Source organism: Lampris incognitus, chromosome 14 (genome assembly GCF_029633865.1).
Source record: "Lampris incognitus isolate fLamInc1 chromosome 14, fLamInc1.hap2, whole genome shotgun sequence".
NCBI classification, from domain to species: Eukaryota; Metazoa; Chordata; class Actinopteri; order Lampriformes; family Lampridae; genus Lampris; species Lampris incognitus.
Window position 1 is genome coordinate 29,900,002 of NC_079224.1, and position 26,433 is coordinate 29,926,434.

The 26,433-nt window shown below is 44.9% G+C and overlaps 1 protein-coding gene across 1 annotated transcript in view; it reads right to left on the reverse strand.

Annotated features, from left to right (window-relative positions):
* The window catches only part of LOC130123944 (receptor-type tyrosine-protein phosphatase N2-like), a 269,323-nt gene that overhangs the window by 52,868 nt on the left and 190,022 nt on the right, over window positions 1-26,433 (reverse strand). Inside the window, exon 13 of the mRNA XM_056293277.1 lies at window positions 684-896. Within this exon, the coding sequence (XP_056149252.1) occupies window positions 684-896 (213 nt within the window). The remainder of the gene's footprint in view (window positions 1-683; window positions 897-26,433) is intronic.

The window sequence follows — 26,433 nt, forward strand, 5'->3', positions numbered from 1 at the left end:
AGAGAGAGGGAAAATCTCAATCTAATTCTTTGCTCAAAAAGCCACTTAATATTGGATTCTGTAAATTAAATTTCACACCCTGCTATTCTGGCCAAAGGATAATTACAGCTAGCAGACAGGGGAGCAAAAATGGCTTAGGGTGGAAAACCTGTGAGATTGGTAATATTACTTCACACCTTACAAAACGAAATATAACAGGAAACAAAATACAATCAGCCATCATCACAACATCATGTAGTCACATCGTGCCGGGACAGACTAACGTAAAAATGGCGCTACTCAATTGGTAAAACATACTACTGCCATCCCGTCTAACTTAGTAGGCAGAGTACAGCATTAACAATGCCTTGGTTAGGGGTCCTAATCCCTATGTGACTCAGTGGGTGGAGCACAGCTCTAACACCGCCAGGGGTTCAATCTCGACTGAGGCCAGCTACATCAAAAACCCAAGTATTCACAGTACAGTAAAGGTGGTATGTAAGTATTTGATATGCAAGTTTTAATGAGTCATGTCATTTTTGATAATAAATTGATATTTTAGAGGGACCTTTCTGCTTGATTTTCATGTTTGACAATGGACATCTAATATTTCCGGTTCTTAAAAGAACACGGCAAACACAACTCATTAACGATAAATAAGTACATAAAATGTAACCGAGAGATGCTGCAATGACTCGTCCTACCTGATAGGTGGCGGTAGCATCGCTGCCCGTGTCCGTTCCCAGGTTGGTGAGCTTCTCCTTGAGCTTGTGGTGGGAGCGGTGGCGCAGACAGTAGACTATGGTGGAGCCCAGCAGGACAGCGACGATACACAGGATAGAGACCACGGTAAGGATGAGGAACTTGGTGGACTCTGCCTGGCTGTACTTGGTAGGGATTTGGTTGATCTGGCTTCCCTGCAGAACACAGAAAAAAGATATTATCAATACTACATTTGCGAAGTTCTTTTAACATGTCCTTCCTTGTGACATTTGTGGTGATATTCAAACCATGGTGGTGTCTCCAATGGCTCCCATGAAGTGTTGCTTGAACACAAACTCGAACATGATTCTATTGTTGGGGGGCTAGGAGAGGGCGATATACATATATAGTATATACTCTGATCAGCCAAAACATTAAAACCACTGACAGTTAAGTGAATGACATTGACAATGGCACCTGTCAAGGGGTGGGATATATTAGGCAGCAAGTGAACAGTCAGTTCTTGAAGTTGATATCTTGGAAGCAGGAAAAATGAGCAAGTGTAAGGATCTGAGAGACTCTGACAAGGGCCAAATCATGATGGCTAGACGACTGGGTCAGAGCATCTCCAGAACGGCAGGTCTTGTGGGGTGTTCCCGGTATGCAGTGGTCAGTACCTACCAAAAGTGGTCTAAGGAAGGACAACCGGTGAACTGGCAATGAGGTCATGGGCACCCAAGGCTCATCAATGTGTGTGGGAAGCGAAGGCTAGCCCATCTGGTCCGATCCTACATAAGAGCTACTGTAGCTCAAATTGCTGAAAAAGTTAATGCTGGCTATGACAGACAGGTGTCAGAACACAGTCCATCTGAGCTTACTGTGTATGGGGCTGTGTTGCCGTAGACCGGTCAGAGTGCTCATGATGACCTCTTCATGGCAATGGTATTCAGCAGAATAATGTGCCCTCCCACACAGCAAAACTTGTTTAGGAATGGTTTTGAGGAACATGACAGAGTTCAAGGTGTTGCCTTGGCCTACAAATTCCTCAGATCTCAATCCAATCGAGCATCTGTAGGATGTGCTGGAAAAACAAGTCCGATCCATGGAGGCCCCACCTCCAAAGTTCCAGGACTTAAATGACCTGCTGCTAACGTCATGGTGCCAGATACCAGAGGACACCTTCAGAGGTCTTGTGGAGTCCATGCCTCAACAGATCAGAGCTGTTTTGGCGGCACGAGGGGGACCTACACAGTATTAGGCAGGTGGTTTTAATGTTTTGGCTGATTGGTGTATATCCTTTTTTTGGAGTGGTTACCATGTCGTTTTTGTAAAAGATGATGGGAACATAGCGAGGAGGAGACATGAGAGAACATTCTGGAGGGATCTGGCCAGTGGGGGATGTGTGGGTGATGGTGCATTATAACACGTACATGAGCACAGTGCAGTCTTTTCACAGGGACCCTGAAGGTCTATTGACTAACATTGCCAGATGATGGTGATCATAATAAAATGGTGATCATAATAAAATTAAGTCAAGTGAAACGTGAGAAACTCAATGAAGCTGCATGAAAATGGAAAACAAACTATTCTGTATATCTGAAATGGCGGTGATCAACTTGATGCGGTCTCTGAAAGATCTGATTAGTACCACCTTGTTCATGTCTTCCACCCACTTCCATCCCATCAAGGAGTATAGCATAGCATAGCATAGCACACACACTGTCAGGGTGTTGGGGTATCATTCTTTATGTAATTCAAATCACAAAGCGTGGCATTAACACTGTCACAGAGAAAGGTTTGATCCCGGCTGGGGCCGCTGGGTTAAAAATATATGCGCTCATGCCACTGTCAGGCGCTGCGGCTATAATCATCCACAAAATGGCTTATATTGTGTTCAAGGAGAAGTCACAGACATTAAAATCATTCACTCGGCTGTTTAATCTATATGGAATGCTCTCAAAAGCGTGAATATATCAGCGATTGCAATGATGTTTGATTTCACATTAGGAAACAAGAGTGTAAATCACATAACTATATATTTTTATGGAAAGGCATAAATATGCATATCACTGTGCTTGATGAAAAGCATAATCATAAGCGTTTGTTCCACCATCTGTGCCCACGAGTGCACAGAATGCATAAACTCCTGTTTAGCAAAGCGCTCTGGATCTATCCAGACAGCTTAAGACACCCGTAGCTGTATTTCCTCCCTTCATTTCGGGCCAGCATTTTCGATCAGAGCGAACCATTGCAACAAATGTTGTGGGTTTTTTTTGGTTTTTTTTTACGCAAGTGCTTTGCCAGGTCTGACCTGAAGAGTGCTTCTAATCCAGTGTATCAGAACCAAATCCTTGACCAAACAAAGTGAGATGGGATATTTTCCTTCCTTCACAGTCCACTGCTTAAGAGAAGATGCAGGATGCATACTGTATGATAAAACAAGTCATTGTGCAACGACTGCTTTAGTGCATAAAAATGAGTCTGGCTGTAAAATGAGAGAAGGGGAAGGGAGTCTCTTTTGAGCTATTAATTACGATCCGCTGCTGAAACTGCTAAATGCAGTTCATTTCAGAGACCAGCAAGCTCGAGATAACAGACCTGTAGCTTTTTACCTGGCTTGTAAGGGGTTAACAATAGGCACCATAATTCCCCATTATTACATAGTTTATAATGATCTCGACATCAATGCGAAGCCAGACAGGAACCAACAGAGAAAGACTGCAAATTGCAACGCCAATGACACAGCCTACAATTTACCATGAAAAAGAATCACCCAAAAAATAAAATAAAATAAAATAAAATAAAAAATTAAAAAAAATTAAATCCAATAGCAAATAAGTCTTTTCTTCACTCGCTTTTTACAAGATGGAAATAATTAACTCCCGATGATTTTTTTTACATCATTGTTTCCGTGCTAAAAAAAAGAAAAAAGAAAACAACAAAAAAGGAATTACCACCCCTTTTCATGGATACACAATTATCCCTGGCTGGCAAAGCTAGTCATTATCTTGCTCTGATAGTAATTTTATGCTACGTATTCAACTCACTCTGTGCCATTCTTAAACTCCGTCTTACAAACCCAAACCAATGCAGAAGTGATCTTAGCATCCCAAAAAGGGAGAAAGCTCGTCTTGAAACCGAGAGAGAGAGAGAGAGAGAGAGAGAGAGAGAGAGAGAGAGAGAGAGGGGATAAAAAAAAAAACCTTCCTGTCTCTCCATGGTAGAGGTCGTGGAGATCAGGCGAGGTCCGGTGTGGCAAGTAAATGGAAACGCTGCTTTGAAAGCGGCATAGGCAGAGAGGGGGCGGCCCCACTCAATCCCTCCTGCCTGTCCGTCAGCATTGAGAAACCCTGGGGGGTGGGAAAGGGGACCGTTCCACTCCGCAAACGGATTGTTCTGGAATGCTTGTGAGGTTTCAGAAAGTCCCCATCCCACACCCCAACCCCCTCCTTCCCATACACCCAAACACCCCCTTCACACCCAACATCACCACCACTAGATGATGCCCCCTCCACCTCAACTCCACCGCCAAAACCCTATGATTTCATTCATTGGGCGCTGCTGCATTCAGCACCTGATAAAGAGGGCCTGCAGAAAGACCCACAATGGGGGACAACAGTTGTCCGATGCTTTGTGGGGTGTCCAATTTGCTTGGGGGAGCGCTAAGCCGTACTGTAAAAGCTGTGCGCATAGTAATGTGGTGGCCTTGAAAGGAAACAGTGGGCGACGCTGAGTGGGGTGCAGCAATAAAGAGCATTCTCTCTCGCTGCTGGGAAAAAATGGGCAACACAAAATGTGAGAAATTCAGCCCTGCAGTACAGATAAAAGATTTATTGGCCTGTAACTGCATGTTACTACCGAGACTTTTCATCAATCAGTAACAAACATAATGTCGGGAGTCTGTTTATGCTATATTTGTGTGGCTATACCGATATTAATATTGCAATAGAGACTCACAAGTGTAGACATGATCAATTGTGGTTGGTTGTGTATATTTAATGATTCTTTTCATTAAGGCGGTCCAAATGTAAGCGATCACGGCAGGGATATTGGTCATTGTTGTGACGGCATTAAGGAGAAATCATCAACAAAGCTGGCGAAGCGGTAGTGTGTTCTTATTGTGGACTCGGCACGCTCATTAATAATGCATTACTGCTGATTCCACATGCTTTCATTCCAATCATTTTGCAAAATGTTTTTTTTTCCCTTCACGCATCAAATAACTTCATTTGTCTTTTTACTCACGAGTCATCTCATTGTTTTGTCAAATTAACTTTCATGGAGAGGGATCGCATCTTGCTCCGCTAGTTATGGCTCATAATTCAAGCCCCTAACTGTAGCAGCTCAGTCATCTTTCACAGGACAGATGCTGGCGTCTTCACCATGTTCCTCTACCCTCTTCATCATGGCCGCATTGCATGTCCATCTATTGATTCAGACAAATGTAGCCTGACCCACTACTGCTTAATCAAATTTGGCTGCAGTTGTCAGTGAAAGGCGAGGCGGAGGTGTAGTGAAGAAAGAACAGTGTGCATGGGTCTATGTGTACTATGTGTAAATGTAAATGTGTGTGTGTGTGTGTGTGTGTGTGTGTGTGAGAGACACACACACAGCGAATGGGGAGGGGTGTGAAAGTTGTTAGTTCATGCCTGTGAGAAATGAGCGGCGGTCCTGCAGAAGCAAATGTGGCAGAAATCCACATTGCTGGGGTGGAAGAGGTTGTGCGTGCAAGAACCACACAGTCATTACCTGCACAGAACTATTTTATCTTTTAAACGCTGTGAAATTGTATGTTTGTCCAAAAAGAGTATCCGTTACAATAGTACCCAATTACAAAAACCCACCTATGCTGCTTCCTTTAGAGAAGGCCTGACAGAAATAAGAGGATATCCGTCTTGGCACAGGAGCTGCAAGGCCGCTCTCGCCTTTTTCCCCGAGGCTTAACGCTTTCAATCAAATTACATGGCAGGAGCTTGACAGAGAGAGCAGCTAGCTACCGGAGAAACGCAGCTCAGCGGAGAGAAGTTATCCTACACTTAATGCCCTTTATTTTTGTGGCGCCGGGACGATTGTAAATAAACACGCTTAAGTATCTGAAACCGTAATCCGGCACGATTTTTGTGCTGAAACAATTGCTGAAAGAGAAGTGCTGAGGGTCTCGAAATAGGGAGGGAGGTGTGTGTGCGTGTGTGTGTGGGGGGGTATTAAAACTTGCATTGGTATTGTTCCTGGCTTGGACCTGTCTTTACATCACACAAGTTGGATACGTCTGAAATCCTGTTTGCTTGTGGTAAACCACAGGATTTAAACTTGTCTTTTGCGCCGAGAGGCGGAAACTGAAAGGAAAACGGTCTCTCCCAAAGGCCAAGGCAGAAGGGAGATCCTTTTATGCCTCCAGCTCCATTGTCCATCTGCTCCTGAGAGCGATTGTACTTGCAAATTTTTATTTCACATAGGCAAACATGATTTGACATGTGCAACTCCTCCTGACTGAATATTTCTGAAAAGCTTCAGCATAGCCCCCATCAAGGATGCGGGCAGCGCTGACTAGCCGGCTGCAGTCGGCTGCGTCCTGCCCTTCTCAGCAAATATCAGACACACACACACACACACACACACACACACACACACACACACACACACACACACACACACACACACACACACACACACACACACACACACACACTCCCAACAGACAAGCCAGCCATCTTCAAACTGATGGAGAAAAATATATCAGAAATTCCTCAGTAAAGGGAAATACGGAGAGGGATAAAAAATGTGCTGCACGAACAGCATCCACACACACACACACACACTTTTGTGTGTGTGTGTGTGTGTGTGTGTGTGTGTGTGTGTGTGTGTGTGTGTATTTTCAACCTCTTTTTTGTTATCAATATTTTATTCAGCTTTCCATAGATTTTATTCCATCCCAACCATTTGGTGACGCAATGTGCGCTCTATATCCTGTTCCCACAAGAATCTCTTCGGCAACCTTGTGAAAAAAAAAGTTACGAAAATCAATCAAGAACTTACAGTTATGCTAAAATTACTTAATGATGCGGGGGGGGGGGGTGGGCATGCCGTATGGTAACGAGGCATTAAAATGATACTAGTTTGTGGTATCTGACCAATCCTACAGGCTTTTGATGGCAGTGAGGTTGGGTCTCCCGGTTGGGGGCATAGGTGGGGGGAATTCAACCGGCGACCATAGACAAAAGGCAGATGGATTTGCGTGGTTCTGGCTTATTCAGAATCGGTGAAAAAAGGTCAGAAGCAGAGAGTCACCCCGACTATTGTTTATCTCTGCTACTGCTTGTGCTGGAAACAATGATGTGTTACTAGCCTCTGATTAATCCAACGCCTTTGAAAAGTTCAGCCAGGCTTTTTAACAAAACCTTTCAGCAAATAAGCACACATGGAAACACGCCGTGGAAATGCATACGTGAACACATGCACTCGCACACACACAAACAGACACGCACACGGGCACACACAAACAGACACACTAAAGACGATGGAATAATGTGAGATCAGTGTGCGGACTTGCATGTACTTTTGCACATTGCATGTACACTTGTGCACACACACTCGCACACGCGCGCGCGCACACACTTTTCCAAAAAAATCCTAACATCAAATTAATAGGTAACACCACTGTTAAAACAATTTAACCTCTATAGACTATATATATATATATATATATATGTATGTATATGTATATGTGTATGTATGTATGTATGTATGTATATATATATATATATATATATATATTAATATTTTCCTTTTTTGCTCACTATTTGTCAGTCAAACAACACAAATGAATCAAGTCTCGGCCATATCATTGTCAATTTGAATACTGACTACTTATTAAAGGTGAATCTTGATCATCAGACGACAAAAAAGGAAAAAAAAGAAAAATGCAATTTCCAGTAATGTTTCAATGTGCAAGGACAGAACAGTAAGTGGTGAAAACTGAATCGCCACTGAATTTTTTTTATTCTTATAAATTTCCTTGTGGATGCAACTAAATGGAGACTGTCGCCTGTGGCCTCGCAGCGTTTTTTTTTTGTTTTTTTTTACACTGTGGCGCGTTTACTTCTAGTTGTGTGTCTTAAATGTGTGTAAATTACATGATGACATTACATAGTTTATGCCTTTTGGGGTATGAAGACGTACTTCTGAACGTGACTAAAATCAAAGTCTCATAATTATTACATGCAAACAAGGGGACTGCGCGTAAAATGCGCAGAAACACTCCCTTGAATTAAAAGAGGGGCTGTTTAAAAAAAAAAAAACTACACATTTAGCATTCAGACGGGTAAGACGGAGCACTATAGCCGGACTGTCGTGGTAACTGAGCGGACAGAAGTATATTAGCGAGCAGAATAACAGTACATGAGACACGGCTATTTATCCATCCTACCAAATGTCCACGAGGAGACGGCGAGACGTCGGCGGCATCTTCTTCTCGCGTGTCGGTCTACTATTCCAGTCGGATGCGCGCTGCACCGCCGGAATGGAGGGAGATTCCGGGCAAACGCGGTGTGACTTTTCCTCCCACCAATCCTAATCTCTCCTTCAGCACAAAAAACCAAAAAACAAAAAAAGTTCGTTTCATCCATTGCAAAAACGGGACACCGGAATTCGCCGCGAATTCGACGAATTTCGGTGCGCGCGGAGGGAAGCCCAATAAAACCACCGCAAACACGCCGCTTCGCTTCCACGGAGGAGGGACGAGCGGAGATGCGAGTGAGGAGAGGCTTTTTTTTTTTTTGGTTTCGCCTCCGTTTCCGAAGAGACTACAAAGTGCGCGGCGAGCCCCTCCTTATATTCCGCGGCCCTCCGCTCCCGTCTCCAGCACATGTCACATCCCCTGGTTGCCATGGCGACGGCTCCACATGTTGCCGACGGTGATGGCTTGGAGAAGTACAAGGCAGGGCTGCTGAAAAGCTTGTAGCACCGCTGAGGAGGAGGAGGAGAGGCGAAGGGGAAAGGCGCTTTACATGAAGCCAAGCCTATATGTGATGTCATTTTAATAACATTTTTTTAAATAGTTAAAACTACACAGTCTTTTCTGATGTGGAAAGATTCAAAAAGTGCCAAATTGATAAAAATGAATGAGGGGGCACAGCAACCCCGAAAAGGCAGTCCTGCCGGAGCGTGGACGCAGGTCTGTGAATTGGAGTGTGTCCCAAATCACGCCCACCCCACAATAAATTCATAAATATAGATATTCATCTATTTATTTTTGGGTGCAGCCTTCATGACGGACATCTACCTTTTTGTGTATGCAAGTGCACTGCCTTTTTCTCCGTCTCTCTCTCTTTTTTTATACTCCACATCTCCTTCCCCCTCTCCTCTCTAATTCTCACCCTTCGCGCATTAGCTGACACACGTCGCACGTATTCTTTGCCGGTACATGTGCAGATAGAGTTTAGCTTAACCACCAGCCTGTGTAGCAGCACACACACACACACACACACACACACACACACACACACACACACACACACACACACACACACACACACACACACACACCCCTTTCCCCACCCCCGGGTCCAATCAACAAATAGGGCTAATGAGTTATTAGCGGTGGAGAGCAGCAAAAGCGCTGAGCCCTATGGAGGACCAACAGCTGCAGCAAACATGGTAGAGGCAGGGACTGAGACATTAAAAAAAGGAACGTGTGTGTGTGTGTGTGTGTGTCGGAGGTGTGTTTATGTGTCTTCGCACAAGGATAAGAGCTGTATACGGCATGCACTTGTAATACCACACACCGCTCATGAGCGTTCATGCATTCGCTTTCATGCATGGGCGTGCGTGTGCTTCAGTACCAACGTGTGTATCTTTGTGAGTGTGTGTTTGTCCGTGCAGCTTTGCCTGTGTGCACGTGTCTGTGTGTGCATCTGCGTGTGTGTGTGTGTCAACGTGTGCCTCGTGTGTGTGTGTGTGTGTGTGTGTGTGTGTGTGTGTGTGTGTGTGTGTGTGTGTAGGAGTTTGGTAAGGGGGTTGGGCTCTCCAGAGCTCCTAAGATCCTGCTTAATGCAGATGACAAGGGCCTGCTCTGGTGGGGAGGGGGGGTCTTCAGTTTATCTTTCTATTCAGTGAAGAACCCCTCCCACATCCCTCCTTTAGCTGCCCCCCCTTTCCTTTGTTTCCCTTGGCGACAGCTGGAGGTGGCAGGCAGTGAAGACCTTACTCTGCTCATAGTGGGGGCAGGGGGGGGCAGGCTTTCCCTCTCCACCCCCCCTTCACCCAGCCGAAAACCCCACCCGTGTACATACGATACTCTGAAAGAGAAAGATGCAGGAAGATTTTTGGGCGCCAACATCTCGTCTCGTATCATTTTCAGCAACCTATTATAATGGAGCAGTCAAACTTTTGATGCACTTTTTTTCTTCTGCACGCTTGTTCTCTCTTTCTCCCTCTGTCTGTACGTCAGCTTTTCCTCTTTCCTTTCAAACTGTCGGTTTGCCTGTTGATCCATCACACTGTTTTTCTCTGCGTTTCTATCAGTCTGTCTGTCAGTCTGTCTCTCTTTCTGTCTGCCTGTCTGTGTGTCAGGGCAGCGCGGTGGCCCAGTGGTTAGCACTTTGGCCTCACAGCGAGAAGGTCATGGGTTTGAACCCCCAGGCAGTCCCACGTCCTTTCTGTGTGGAGTTTGCATGTTCTCCCCGGGTCTGCGTGGGTTTCCTCCCACCATCGAAAAGACATGCATGTTCGGGTTAATACTCCTGTCTGTGCCCCTGAGCAAGGCAATGGAGAGAGGAGCTGGAGTTGGTCCCCGGGCGCTGCAATGCGGCTGCCCGCTGCTCCTAGTGTGTGTGTGTGTGTGTGTAGAGGACGGGTTAAATGCAGAGGATAATTTTCATTGTATGTATGTACAGCTACGATCAAGTACCTTCTTGGTTGGTGTCAGAACCAGCTGTGTGGTAACAGCAGCACACAAACAGCGTTACGGTCACAATTTCGACCACTGTGGGCTTTTACAAAACGTGCAAAACTCCACCCCTGCTCCACCAAACCCATCATTGCATCAGCCTTGCTGCGTGCATAAACGAATTTTTGCTGTATTTAGCAAATCGTAGGTGCAGGTACGACGCAAAGGACGCTAAGGTCAGCGAACAGACTCACTTCTATGCTGAGCGTGGTGATGTGATACCTACTGCATGTCTAATAGAAATGAGGAGAGGACACAAGGAAACAGGAGGGAAAATAGAGAAAATTTTTGATTTTGGCCAAGTTAGTTGCGCTTCAGTAAAAACAAAATGCATGTTGTCGTTCATACATGAAAATGTCGCGTGTGGTGGTTGACCTTGTAATACGCAATCCGAATCTTGTTTTTGTGTTTGTCTTCAAAAACACTGCCTACTTCCTGCTCTCTCCCCAGTAGCCAGCGAGCAGCGTTTGATAAGTTGTGCCGCAGTAAGACTAAAGTCTCTTCAGTTGTCGAGGCGCTGTGCGCGCCTGTACCAGCGAGCACGTGCCACGCAAAGACAGAGATCCGCTCTGAAACACCGCCGCCGACTCTTCCCAATGATCGACAGAGTGGCGTTCAAACAGACGGCTTATTTCTCAGGATCTGCGAGGCAACTTGTGCCCTTGGATGAAAAGGACAACACCTGCATGGGAAAGATCCTAGAGATTCCAGAAATATAAAATATAAACATCAGTTAATACATTTTTTTCCCCAGATATGGATATATAACATTTTTCAACTCCTTTCACACCGGGTCAGTGGGTTTACGCCTTTAACCAGATGTCACGGACACTTGAAATATGACCATTTAAATGAGCTTCGGTGGACGATTGTACCTGCAATTAAGCAGCGGCACCGATGCATGCACTGGGAACTGCGGCGTATGCGACCTCGAGTACTTTCAGACGAGCTACTGGAGGCTGTGCCACGCACTACAATTACATTGAAATCAATAGAGTCTACGTGGAGTATCGCTTTAACTTGTGTGATGCCCAGCGGTCTTTCTTCCCCCGTGATAGTACACGTTATCTGGAGACAGAATCGTTCTTGCAGGCAGCCGGCTTACTGTATCGCTCCTGTCATGCTGCCCTATGCTAGCATGACAGCTAGGAGATGATATCTGCTTTAGCGTATGGCTGAGGAGGGCAGAGGGCAAACAAGCTGCTTCGCCAGACTGCTAAAATGAAAAGTCAAACACCCACAGCACGAGCAGAAGTAGAAACAGAAACATCTGATATAAAATGGGGGAAAGAGCGGACCAGACTAGCGGAAACCTCCTCCCCTAACGCATACAGCTGTACTCTGCCCGGGTGAGGAGCAACGATCTCTGTGGTTTAATGGCTGCAGGGTGGCACGGCGAGTGCCAGGGTTAGGGGTTCTACTCCCCGTGTAGCGCAACGGGTATAACGTGGCACTATAACAATGCAGGAGGCATGAAAGAGCAATTAATTTTAATTGGATTGATTTCTATTCCATTACGCTTGACTCTACTATACCTCACGAAGCTTGGATGTTATCCAGCGCTCGGAGAGGCAGGCTACCTACTGTACGTAACTGCGAATGAATGCGGAGCTCAGACCAAACGTCTCCAGATAATGAGCTCTGAAAACGTCACTTGTCAGACAAAAAAAAAAAAAAAAAACAACTTTCTCAGCTCTTTGTCCGAGGGCTTCGGAGTGGACACGGGCATCAAATCCACAGTTAGCTCCGTCAGACGGATGCAACGCCACCGCACATCATTGGCCATCGCCTGGATACCCGAAAGAGACAGCCCTTGGCGATATTCAAACGGTCACCGACAGATACAAAACAAGTGCTTTCTTTCTTGTTTTTTTTTTTTTCACCAAAATGACAGCTCATTCAAACCCAAGACCACCAAACTGATGTCCTTTGTGCGGTTCAACATATTCTGGATTCCTGTGACCACCCCCTCAAAACACCTTTTGTCTTTTTGGATGCCACACTAGACAAAAGAGCCATCATCCACATGATATGGTAGCCCCTCACCCCTGACGCCCCCTGAGACATAAATCTTCAACGTACAGTATGTATGCATGACATCTGGACTGACTGAGAAGCCAAACCGTCACAAGGTGCTTCATACGGTTTGCCTTATAACAGAGGATCACACTACAATACCTTATTAGAGGATGGCAAGAACGAGGAAGGATGAGTGAAGACTGATTTTTTTTTCGGAGTGGACGGTGCATGCATGATGCTCACAAGCACACTTATATGTATATGTGCACAAAAAGTCCCACCCTCTCTGTGTCACACTGTCAAACCAACATGCAAACACACACACATGCACCTCTCCGTCTTCTTCACACACACAATCGCCCTCTCTCGCTGGATATTTCTTTATCTCCCTCTTTCTCTCTCACACAGGCACACACAAACAACTATTGACTGTTGCCATTTTTTCCCTCTTTCAATTATACATGCTCTCCCACTCTCTGTCACACGCCAAACAGGCAGACTGCTATCTCTGCAATGGTCGAGCTCTCTCTCACTCGGGGTATTTCTCCAGTCTCGCCAGCCATCCCCACTCCAACTAAATTGCACGCCGGCTGTTAAGTTATGCTCACATCGCACGCTGAAAAAATGGCTTCACGGTCAAGGCTCCTGTATCTTCTTGTATCTTTGGGGCCACAATTCTGCCGACAGCCCTGTCTGGGACTGCCCCTGTTGGGCCACGTGCCCAACTTCTTTTTTTTGTGGACCCCCCCCCCTTTTTTTCTCCCCAATTCTATCCGGCCAATTACCCCACTCTTCCGAGCCTTCCCGATCTCTGCTCCAACCCCTCTGCCGATCCGGGGAGGGCTGCAAACGACCGCATGCCTCCTCCGATACATGTGGAGTCACCAGCCGCTTCTTTTCACCTGACAGTGAGGAGTTTCACCAGGGGGACATAGCGCGTGGGAGGATCACACTATTCCCTCCAGCCCCCCCCCCCAAACAGGCGCCCCGACCGACCAGAGGAGGCGCTAGTGCAGTGACCAGGACACATACCCACATCTTGCCTCTCACCCGCAGACACAAGCAATTGTGTCTGTAGGGGGGTAACACAGGGATTCGAACCACCAATCCCCGTGTTGGTAGGCAACAGAATAGACGGCCACGGCACCCGGATGCCCACGTGCCCAATTTCACGAGGCGAATCACCGTCAGCACACTCGCCAGGTTGTTGTCAGGGTTATTTCTGAGATGAGACTAAAGACTGGACATCAATTTCTGTCCCTTTAAGGTTTTCCAAAGGCCTTAGCGGCGTCCCGATGTTGCTACACTACAAGCAAGACGACACATTGGTTACACTGAGCCAATGTTTAAAGGGTAATGAGAGATATTGTTACCAGCCTGGTGACGCCCACTCCACATTTTGAAAAATGTGAATAAGTGAGGTTCAGCGGGAGAGGGACATGGTAAGGGAACCGGGTGGCTGTGATGGAGCGACTCATTTAAGACAGTCTCAGCGGCCCATCGGCAAGTTAAGCATCTGCAAAGGACGGAGACACTGATTACTGACCACACACTGCTTCTTATGCCACTTTTCCGCTTGGCTCGAACTACTTTGTACTAAATGTGACGAGCTACCCAGCCTGCATGTTACGTCACCAAACCAGGCAGGGCCGCATCATCAACAGTCACCTCAAATGCAGATCATTTAGAGGTGGGTGGGAGCGGGGAGGGGGGCAACATAGTTTTTGTTCTCTTTTTTTTCCCAAAATGGCAGCGTGATATCGCCTCGTCAGTTTATGAACAGAGCTAATAGTTTTCGCAGTCATTTTCACATGCCAACAGCTTTATAGCTTGAGATATTTAACATGGTGTATAATTGCGCTTTAAACTGTAAACTCCTGCAGCTCTTTCTGTTCAGCGAGACTACCTCGTGGCATGCTGGAGCAAAGCATCATGGGACCCTCTGCTGTAAACATTACACCCATCCATTTACAGCTCGTGTTCACACCCACAGGTTGTTAAGATGTTTTTTGGGGGGGGGGGGGGGGATTTTTTGTTTTTTAGAGAAAAAAGAAAAGGTCAATGACAGCTTTTTAGTAGATGTTCTCTTTCAGGAATGTCTGGAGGCGGATGAAAACAACCTGTAACGGTTCAGCCAGGACAAATCACTTATTTAGAAAAAAATATATAAATTTTATTGGATAAAAGGCTATATTATATTTCAGCTCTGGTGATGAATGCATCAATTGTGCTCACCGAGTACACCTAGAGCACATTATATATCAAAATGAAAAATAATTTGTCTGACTGAATTCGCTCAGAGCATTTTTGGGAGTCAGGGCTACTCATTTATTTATTTACGGCAAAGTCTTCACCATTTGAATGTACTAATTAATTTTGAACTAATTCAGCTGCAGACAGTGTGGCCCTGGCCACCTGCTAAAGAGTGCAAAGTCTGCACTGAGAAATAAGTCAAGGCAACTAAACCTTGCAAAAACCTTTGCACAGCAACAACCAACAACTCGCTCCTGGGTTATTATACATACAGCCCAGTGCTGCTGGACAGTATTGCGTTTTTTACAGAAGTTTGTTGGCCGCATATAGAAAAAAGTCAAGGGAGAGAGAGAGAGAGAGAGAGAGAGATAGAGAGAGAGAGAATGCCAGAGAGGAGAAAGCCAGTGAGAGATACAGTAGACAAGAAGAGAACGCCTCACACCTACGAGCTAAAGTCAAACTAGCATGAAGTACAGGTGGAAACTTGTTACAACCATCTTCATAGTTTACTTAAAGTGTAAAATAAAACCACCCAGCCCAGGAGAGCCTTGGAGACAGTCTCCTTGTCTGAGAAGATGGCTGATCAAAGTAATGCTAGTGGCAGGAGCTAGACGTTAAAGGAGCACCAAGCTCCTCCAGCCTCACTTCCAAAAATCCAAAGGCCCCCCCCCTACACACACACACACAGCCCTGCAAAGTCTGGTTTTAATGTTTGACAAGGGGAGAGACAGACATATTAAGAGAGAGAGAGAGAGAGAGAGAGAGAGAGAGAGAGAGAGAGAGAGAGAGAGAGAGAGAGAGAGAGAGAGAGAGAGAGAGGGAGATAGAGAACGTTGGTGTTGAGATGCACTCAGCGGTGAGTTAGTCAGACAGAGCTGCTGATAAGCATCCAGAGCTCTGCGACAGTCAAACCCCCTGACTGCAAATGAAAGCTCTTTGTCAGGGTGTACTTTAAAAAAATAATGTAATTTGTCATCTGTATTCCAATTCCTGGTTGACTAATTCAAAGTCAGCTTGTTTAGCCTTTACATGTTATTTTTCTCATTTTGCAGACCCTTTTTATCCACAGCAACTTGCAAAGAGAGTGATAAACTCAACCCCCCACCTCATTCAGGATCATTGCCAACTGTGTCCTCTATGAAGCTCTAAGCTCAGCTGTGGGGTAATATTGGAGCAGTCCACCGCACCGTCCGAGCACAATATTAGCAAACATTAAATATGATACAAGAAAAGGGCGGGGTGAGTCTGTTTTTGTTAAATTGCAATGTTGTTCTTTTGATTCAGATGCACAATAAATAAATAAATAAAAATAAAAGTCTGATTCCAGCCTAGTGAAGGCTGTATTCTGTCTGCAGCAACTTTCATTTAAACAACTGTGCAGACCGGTTATCTTCGCCGCAGTTAAGACGCCAAAGATGTACACTCATTTTAGTGCATCAACGCCCGACATATCTGGTGAAATGTTTCAGCATTTTTCGTTTAACCTATAGATGGCCGCCAGCTGCATCCCTTCGTGTCACAGTTCTCTTGAGAGTAAACTTGGGGGAAAAAAAAATTCTAACGGAAAACAAGATAAAAATCTTATTATGGCAACAAAAACAAGTCTTGAAATTTGCTCGCGTCTCGAGTTCGAGCTCAAATCTGTGCTTTTACTCCACTAAATGTGTTTCCTCAGGCGAGACATGCTAGCTTCTGTGAGGCATCATATGACTGACTGGCTTTTAGGGTGTTTCTTGTGCCAAGGGTGTGGTCAGTATTACATCATAGTATTGATCTCGTGTACTGAAACCAAGTCAAACATCCCAACCATTCCTTCAGGTTCCTAACTGCAAGGGTGTGGAAAAAATGTGTACCTATTTTAAGAACGACCCTGATCTAAAAAAAGACACACATACAAAAATGCATACATGCCCACACGCACACTCACATACTTACATTACTGTTACTGCACACGGATACACACAGACACACACTTCGGCAGATGCACGTACGTTAATTTTTAGATACACGCACAACCTGCGCACATACACAGACATATGCACCCGCACAGAGGTACGCATACATGCACACACATGCGTACATACGTATATACACAAGAGATACACAAGTATGCCAACACACACACTTACTTGTGCACATGCTCAGAGCCTCCAAAGCATCCTCAAGCTACTAGTGACTCTTCCCCCAGATTAGCTCGTTAAAATAGACCACCTCACAGCGCTGCAGCCTAGCGCGTTAGCATGCGCCACGGTTCAAAGCCAAGAAATGGCTGTTGATCAAGGTGAATGCTACGCCTGTCGTCTCGCCTCTGCCTCACATTCAATCACCCACACATCCGCCACTCGCTCCCAGACTCCCAGAGAGAGCATTTGTGTGGTAAATACATGGTTATTTGTGCACATCAATGTGTGCGTGAGTTTATCTGCATGTCGGTAGACGTCTCGCAAAATGCTATTTATGTATATAGCAAGCAGATATATATACACTCATATATGTGTATACATATGTGTATGTGCAAGGATTAGTGTGCAACTGAGTTCTGTGTCGGCATGTACAATCACAGTAGGTGTGCGGTGTTTAGCGCTGGTGTGTTTGTATGCATGCATGTATGTGTACACGTGGAAGCATACATGCTTATGTACGAAAAGGGCCACGAGTTTTTGTGAGTTCTGCGTTTGTTTATACAGGTTTGGGTGTTACTTGTGCACATTCTGCTGACTCGATATCAGGTTTGTATTGGCCTCTGTGCCTCCCATTTTCAACACACACACACACACACACACACACACACACACACACACACACACACACACACACACACACACACACACACACACAAAGTGACTCAGCGAGATCCTTTGGCAGTTTGTGTGGCCAACTGTGGATGAAGTGCCGTAGGACAGTTCTCTACTGCTGGAGCGGTTCTGACCGAGCGGTACTGGCGCTGGCAGAAAGAAACCAGAACCTTGAAGAGAAGTGAGCATCCTCCGCTTACAGCTGCCACGCGGGACGACTGCTCTCCATTTCACACTGGTGTTATGTCACAGAGACAGGGGAGGGGAGAGAGAGAGATACAGAGAGAGAGACACAGAGAGGCAGAGAGAGTGTGTTTCAGATAGGAGAAGAATGAGAGGGAAAACAGAAGAGGAGAGTTGTAGAGAGGGGGAAGAGAAAGAGAATATAAAAGTTATAGAAAGGAAAAAGAGGGGTGGAAACGGAGTTTAACATAGAAGAAAAAGAAAAGGACTGCGGTAGAAAGAAGAAGAGAGCGAGATAGGGAATGGTAGAACTGTCCGGAGAAGAGAACAAGAGAGGTGAATTAGAGATGTTTGTAGTTTCAGGTACTGATTCCAATGCTGTTAATACTGATACATACAGAGCAATAATACTCAAATGTACACACACACACACACACACACACACACACACACACAAAGATCAACACAAGTGAACGGATGTAGCAAATATACACAGGTACAGACAGGTACACACAAACAGCAGTGTATTCAGACCAACACAACTAGATACATGTACACATATACACACCGACACACACACACACACACACACACACACACACACACTGATCCATGAGGGGGGGGGAATAATGAAAATAACATTCTGTATTTTCATGCCAATAAAGCGCATGAATTTAACTGAAATGAAATGAAGAGGGAGGGAGAGAGGGAGGGAGAGCAAGAGATGCAGAGGGCTGTGTGGAAAAGCAAGAGCGTGATCACAGTTATGCACACACACACAAACACAATTACATGTAAATGCTTGCATGCACAGAAACACACACACAGGCGAGCATAAGCACCGCACCACCACTCTCGCTTCTTCTTCACCAGGTTCTGTGATGAGCATCAGAAATATCAGTGGCAGCGGTATTACTCGTATCGGTACCATCTCTTGCAGCCATCCAAATTTACTGTCATGGTATCTTTGAATAAAATATTATGAATCTGGTCTTCTTGTGTCAGGTCAGCATGTTTGGCTGAGAGGTCACTCGATCCCTTACACAGCCTTCTTCTAAACTACTACAACCTGTTATCCCTGTGGTAGTTTGGACTGTCTACTGAGTATAGTATTAGCAACAAAACAAACCCCCAAAACAAAACAAAAAACAAACCCTGATGCTTCTTCGCTTGTACGGTCCCATTAGCTGTATTTGGCAAGGCTGCAAATAGCGAACCGTGGAATATTAAATACATGTGACCCGAAGAGCACAAATTACAAAATGGCAGCGACCCTGCCCGAGGCGGGTGTTGGTGCTGCAGTGAACGGTTGTTCCTCACCACCATTTAGTTCCCATTCATCAAAGTCATTTCTTGTTTTCCCCAAACACCAGGAAGTCGGGGGTGAGGTCACAATCTTCACAATGGGAGGTGGGTGAAAAAAAAGAACAACAATAAAAAAATGCTTGCATAATTATTCATCATTAGCTGCACCCCGTTGGACCAGACCCATGTCATCGTCATGACAACAACCCCCCTTAGGTCTGAATCACCCCCCCCCACCCAACCCTCAAATACTTAGCTCTGGTGGGACCATCCACTGACAAAATACGGCAGCCGGGCATATCTCTGATGTGCCGGAGTACTGAATTCTGGTTGAGAAGCAAAACCTCCTTTTCCTTTAACACAGCATGTGAAAAATCTCACCGCTCTAATATGACTGCAGTGGTGTCAGCCATGTTGTCCAAACTTACACTTGGACAGTTAAATTACTTGAGTTTAACTGAATTTGCTTGACAACACTTCGTTCACAGTCAAACAACAATCTTTCCATAGAAGGCATAAAAATGTCATGTAATAATAAAAAGTATCATGATTATTATTGTTGTCATGATTTATTTTTCTTTAAAATCACTCTCTTTCACAAATGGAGGCTTCAGTCTTGGCCTACAATGTGGCCTGTTACTAAACAGTTATTTGGTTTGAAGCCTCAGATAGACATGGATAATGTGGTCAGGGAAAGTAACAAAGCAACACTTCACTCACTCTAAGAAACTACCGCCGAGGTTCCCTTTAACTAAGTACTTAAAGCTGAAATCCCTTATTTCCCACATCTGTCCCTCCCTCGGGTAGGAAGAACTACAAACATTGTGGAGCAGCCACTGTCACGTGTGCCATCGTTTCAACAGTAAAAAGTTCCCACCGTTGGGGGTGTCCAGGTAGTGTAGCGGTCTATTCCGTTGCCTACCAACACGGGGATCGCCGGCTCGAATCCCTGTATTACCTCCAGCTTGGACGGGCATCCCTACAGACACAATTGGCCGTGTCTGCAGGTGGGAAGCCTGATGTAGGTATGTGTCCTGGTTGCTGCACTAGCGCTTCCTCTGGTCGGTCAGGGCGCCTGTGGGGTGGGGTGGGGTGGGGATAGCGTGATCCTCCCACACACTCCGTCCCCCTGGCGAAACTCCTCACTGTCAAGTGAAAAGAAGCGGCTGGCGACTCCACATGTATCGGAGAAAGTATGTGGTAGTCTGCCGTCCTGCCAAGATCGCCGGGGCGGGGGGGGGGGGGGAGGCAGCGACCGGGGCGGCTTAGAAAATAGGGTAATTGGCCGAGTACAATAGGCTCGGTGAAATAATGTCGCGCAACGGAACTTCCGGGTGTGTCTGTTTGCATAAGAACTTCCGGTACAACTGGACGCTTACATCCTACTGAATCATTAGTTAGCTGCTAACTTAACCGTCCGAAATCTTAATTTCGTCCGAAAACTCAATGAATCAAACAGGGCAAAAGGGGGCGTTCAAGTATCAACGCCGTGAATCAGGCTCCACTGAGCACTGTTGTTTGTCACAGTGTGCGAATTCGGTGCGCTGTAATTCTTTTTTAAGCCTCCATTCATTCCCTAGTAACTGCGAGGAATGAGCTAAGTGGCTAGCGAAGATTCGGAGGGATGCATTTACCGCCACCAAGGGTAAAAAAGTGTGTAGTCGGCATTTTGAACCGGGTGATTTCGCTGCGCAAGCTACAGGTGTGTTAAGGAGGCTCAAGAAAGGACCTGTCCCCACACTCTGCGTGGACTGAGTACTCTAAACCCGGACCCAGGCTAGGTGTGTGGGAGCGTCCTGCTGTCGCCCCTCTGCCAGCTCTGGACTCCTCTGATAATGAGATGGATGTCAGCAGCTGCCTGCAAGAGCATGACTATTGCGTGGCTCCTAATCCTACCGCTTTGGATGATGCCCTGGCCCAAAACGAGTCAATGAGGAAACAAATATAATTACTCCAGAAACAACTAGAAACCATCCAACTACAGTCCAAAGTCAGCCTGAGGCGACTGCAGTTCCGATGAGGACATTCGGTTTTACACCAGGTATGTCCGATCATTTCATTTAATCGCCCCTGCCAAATTAACTCACCTGTTCAGTCTCTCCACCCCCACCATGCCTCTCTCACACACACTCACACGTAGTAGATTGCAATAAGTACTGGGCTATACTTTAACAACTGTGATTTTAGGGAGGTCCTGCAAACAGCGAGTGTAAAACAAAGCCATCTCTTCTCTCAACAAACCAGACCGGGAGTTCTTGTGCAAGTACTCGTACGTCGGAAGTCGAACGACACCATCTTGCGCACCCAGGCTATTGGGGAGAAAAAAGGGGGAAAATCCCCCACCCCCAAAAAAAGTTCTCACTGTTGTAAAAATTGCATCCTCACATCAAAGCTAACACAAGTGATCTGATATATTACAAACGACACGGCAACACTGCTCTGCTGTCATATTGATTGTATAATTGGTAGATTAACCTGTCCAACAGAAGCATCGCACATTGTCATCATGTTTCAATGCTGTTCCTGTTTGAGTAGGAACGTGTTTGCTACTGCACCAGTTTTCATCCTACCTGGTCAAAAATGTCAATAACTGTACATGAAGAGTGTCTCCAATCATGGTGAAGAAGCCTGACACCATGGACAAGATGGATAAAATGACTATTTATCAAAGGAGACAAATCCACATTTCAGCTTTAAGTCTGCCACTGTAATTGCACAGCTTCCAGGTGTGAATGTGTAAAGTGTGAGCATGAAGCAGTGTACTGCTATGAAATAGCATGTGTGCTCAGTCATTTTTATCAAGATAAATAAGTATCTGATAAATCAACAGTTAATAATAATAGCGCTCCTCCTTTGGACACTTAAATTTTATGGACATAGTGTTAGGTGTAGTTGCAGTGCATGATGGGAGATATGTCGTAAAGCAGACAGGTAATAAACTGTCTTCGGAGACTAATATGGTCCACATTTACCGTTGGATTGTCAGTTTAAAGATCTGGTCTTAGGGGCTAAGGGGAAGGGCTTCTCGAATGCCTGCCAATGTGCCTGAATAGGATTAGTGAACCTTAGTTTAGTTCCATTCACTTCAGTTGTAGTTTTACAGGAATTTAGTTTCACAAATGATGAAGGCTTATGGAAATGGCACAACCTAGAAAGAGAGTGTGACAAAACAAAGTGACAAATAGTGACACAAAGTTACATCAAAATCCAACAGGGAGGAGGAGGAAAGACACAAAAGAACCTGAATGCACCTACTCATACTGTAGGTGAGAGAAACAAAACCCGAGTGTGGGCTTTATTGTGAGGGTGCATTTGTGTGTGTGTTCAAAGAGCGCACACATGGGGTTTTTATGAAAGACAAAAAGGATGGCTTCTCTGGCACAATATTTTTCCCCAACCCCTCCCTGGTAAAAATGCCGGCATTCTTTCTGTGGCACCTGAGTTAGTTTAGAAATATTCGTGTGACACGCCGACAGTAGTTGTGATGAATAGATGCTGGTTTCAACACCGTTGCGGATTGCTTACCTTGGCGAGATGACAGTGAAATAAGCAGAATCAACCAATCAAGCCAACAGATGACACTGGCGATGACATTTGCTCTGGGGCCAATCTGCTCGCTTGGAATCCCCACTTTGAAAATTGTGATTTGTTTCTCTGGACCCAGGAGGGAGGTTTCATGGCTTGCAGCCAAAATGCCAACACTTTTCTCCCCGCAGCCCCGATCAGTGCTGTCACCAGGCTACTGGTGTCCTCGCGGTGTCCTGACTTTAAGTGACGGCTTTGATTTCACAGTTAAATTACGGCTAATCTGAAGAAACTGAGCCAATGCTAATGAGATTGCACATGCTAGTGACTCTTGCTAGCATGAAGAAAACAACTGCGCAAAGTGCAAGGGGATTAGAGCTTTAGTTCCTGGTTTTACTGAATACAGAGCTATGTAGCCTTGTGTAAACTTGGAAATGTGTAATGAGGGTAATTAGCACAATCAATCCTCTAGGGATTTCAATTTTTGGCTTTTATGACCATGAAGCTAACATTTGGCACCTTAGACAACTTTCTCCACTCTTAAGATTTCTGCGAAAATTAAGTAATTTTCAGTTAATAAGGTGGTGAAATGTTGCACTGGCCCGACACCTTATTCATACGCAATAATTAACAGGTATATATGAAAGACCCTTTAATTGACTGATTGAACAGTAATTAATGGTTAGATTGTGACAAATGCAAAATAACTGACAAAGAATAAATATTTGGAGCTATTTCAGATATACCTTCTCTACTTCTCATCCTTTCATTCATCTAATCTTATACCTGTTCACATTTTCATTAGCTCTTTTTGACTCCAGTCAGTTTAGAAAGGGAGTGATTCTTTTAACATGTCTCCTTTGTTCAAGATAAAACAGGTGAGCTATCAATATATTTTGATTACAAAGCATACTGTGCTGTGCTTATACTATATAGTTAATATATACTTCTATTTTCGAAACAGAGGAAGCTCTAATCAACTTTCCACTGCAGCATCCTTTAATTGATTTGCAATCAGCGGCTTGTGACAGACACCTAGAAGAAGACAGGTATTCATCCATCACATCTGGCACCACACTCATTTCATGGTGGCTGCTCATTAAACACTAGCTGTTTACGTGTAATATCAAAACGGAAGCAATTTAATTATTCTCAGCACTTAAAGAGCATGCGTGAACTCCTCCAAGGCCAGGCTGGGGACCTTTCTCAGATGTTATACAGATAACAGATCAAATTCATTCAACAACCCCCCCCCCCCAAACTGGGATGAAATCGCCACTGTGATCAAATCTATCAAAAAGGCTTTATCTATTTTTCTTTTTTCTAGCTTGAGGACAGGAGAGAATTGCAGAGTTTGGGTGCAGGATAAAAAGCAGTGGTATCGGTCTGGAAAACAATGTGCAATCCTTTCAAAGTATTCAACACCTGCTAAAAGCTGCCAAGGTCACACCTTTGACACATTGCTTGATCGAAAGACATTATTTTTGTGCTGGGTTGTTTGTCCAGAGATCAATTTTGAAAGCAAAAAAACAAAACAAAAAACACTTGGGAGCAGTAATAGTGGTGGTAGCCAGCACCCAAAAGGATGGTATGATGATACAATACGATGCCTTGTCAGTTTACACTGAAATTCATTTTGCATCTTTAGGTAGTTACTACATTCAAGAGATTCACACACATATTAAACATGTGGTTACGCAGATGATACTTATCATAGAGGTACAAAACACATCAGTCATGACGATCATACATATATCATTTAATCTGTTAGCAGCACACTGATTCTGGTTTAGCAACAGGATATACTGACGTATAAAAGAATTCTTCAGTCTGTTGCATTTAAACGGAGGGACTCTAAATCGCCTGTTAGAGGGCAGAAGTTGGTATTCTCTGTTTAAAACATGCGAGGCATCAGAAGAGATGCTGTTAGCAGTCTGAGCCCGCACTCGTGAGTTACTTGAAAGGAGTGTGCCACAGGTAAGCCAATAATCTTCGCATAAATTTGGAATTGATTATATAGTTTAGTTTTTAAGTTTCACAGATAGGCTGCTGAGCCAGGCTGTACTGCAGTACAGCATGATACTCTGAATGCCTTATTTAAAAAAAACAGACAAATAATCTGGCTACTGGCTCCAAAAGATCTGAGTCTACAGAGAAAGTAAATGCGCTGCTACATCTTCTTACAAATAAATTCTTTAAGAGAGGTCCATGATAGGGTGCCATCTATCATAACACTCAGGTATTTGTATGAAGAGACTTGTTTAATTTCTACATTGTGAACTGTCACTGGAGGCAGCCGACAATCAGAAGGAAAGCCAAAAATAATTTCCTCTGTCTTAATAGTATTGATAATAAGAGCATTTTTTTGAGGGATCCCCCCCCCCTTTTTCCCCCCAATTGTACCGGCCAATTACCCCACTCTTCCCACTCTTCTGAGCTGTCCTGGTCGCTGCTACACCCCCTCTGCCGATCTACCACGCCTCCGCCAATATATGTGGAGTCACCAGTGGCTTCTTTTCACCTGACAGTGAGGAGTTCCACCAGGGGGACGTAGCATGTGGGAGAATCATGCTATTCCCTCCAGCCCCCCCCCCCCCCCCCGAACAGGTGCCCCGACCAACCAAGAGGAGGTGCTAGTGCAGCGACATACCCACATCCGGTTTCCCAACTGCAGACACGGCCAACTGTGTCTGTAGGGGCGCTTGACCAAGCCAGAGGTAACACGGGGATTCGAACCAGCGATCCCCGTGTTGGTAGACAATGGAATAGACTGCTACACTACCTGAAGAGAGCATTTTTATCATACAACTCAATTAGCCAGTCAGCATTACACTGGTACAGTGTGGGGTCATCACTGTCAGTCAGCAGAGATAGTAAGGTGGAATTATCAGAGTATTTTAAAAGAAATTGGTTGGGCACACAGGTGGAGCAACCTGCAGTGCACAATATGAACAACACAGGTGAGCTAATGCAGCCTTGATGTGCTCCAAAATTAGTCTTAATTGGAGAGTAAAGTGTATAATTTACCTTTAGTAGCTGTATTCTGTTTGTAAGAATAGAGTTGTACCAGTAAATAAATAACTTTTGGATTGAACTGTAACTGAATCATTTTGGACAGGAGTAGATCTGGCTGAATTGTATTAAATGCAGATGAAAAATCCAGGAAAAGAGCTCTGGCATATGTTTTAGATTTGCCATGGTGCTTGGAGATGAGATGCACAAGCGTGACAACTGCATCTTCTGTGCTGCGACCTCGCTTGTAGGCAAATTTGAAGAGGATCCTGTGTGTTACCTATTGCTTTGTTGAGATGTTGGACCATATTTTTTTCCAGTGATTTCACAATAACAGTTGTAAGTGCTATTAGCCAAAAATCATTGTACCCTTTTTTTTTGGGAGAGGTTCAATATGAGATGTCTTCAAAGCTAGTGGAATGGTATGAGTGTTGACGGACAGTTGAAAGATAGGTTGCCAGACAGGGGCCAATCCCAATTCCCTGGCACAGGATTTTAAAACAAAAGCACTGCATGAGTCAGGGCCAAGAGCTTTCATTGAGTTGGTACACTGGAAGATGCATCTGACTTCATCCATAGTAATGACAATCATATCTGCACTCGTGAGTGTAATGGTCTTAAGTAGATCTGCATATTTCTCAGGGCCGTCATTGAGTCAAAACGGGAGAAGAAGCGATTTAGATAATTTGCAAACACAAGTTCATTGTCCGTCAC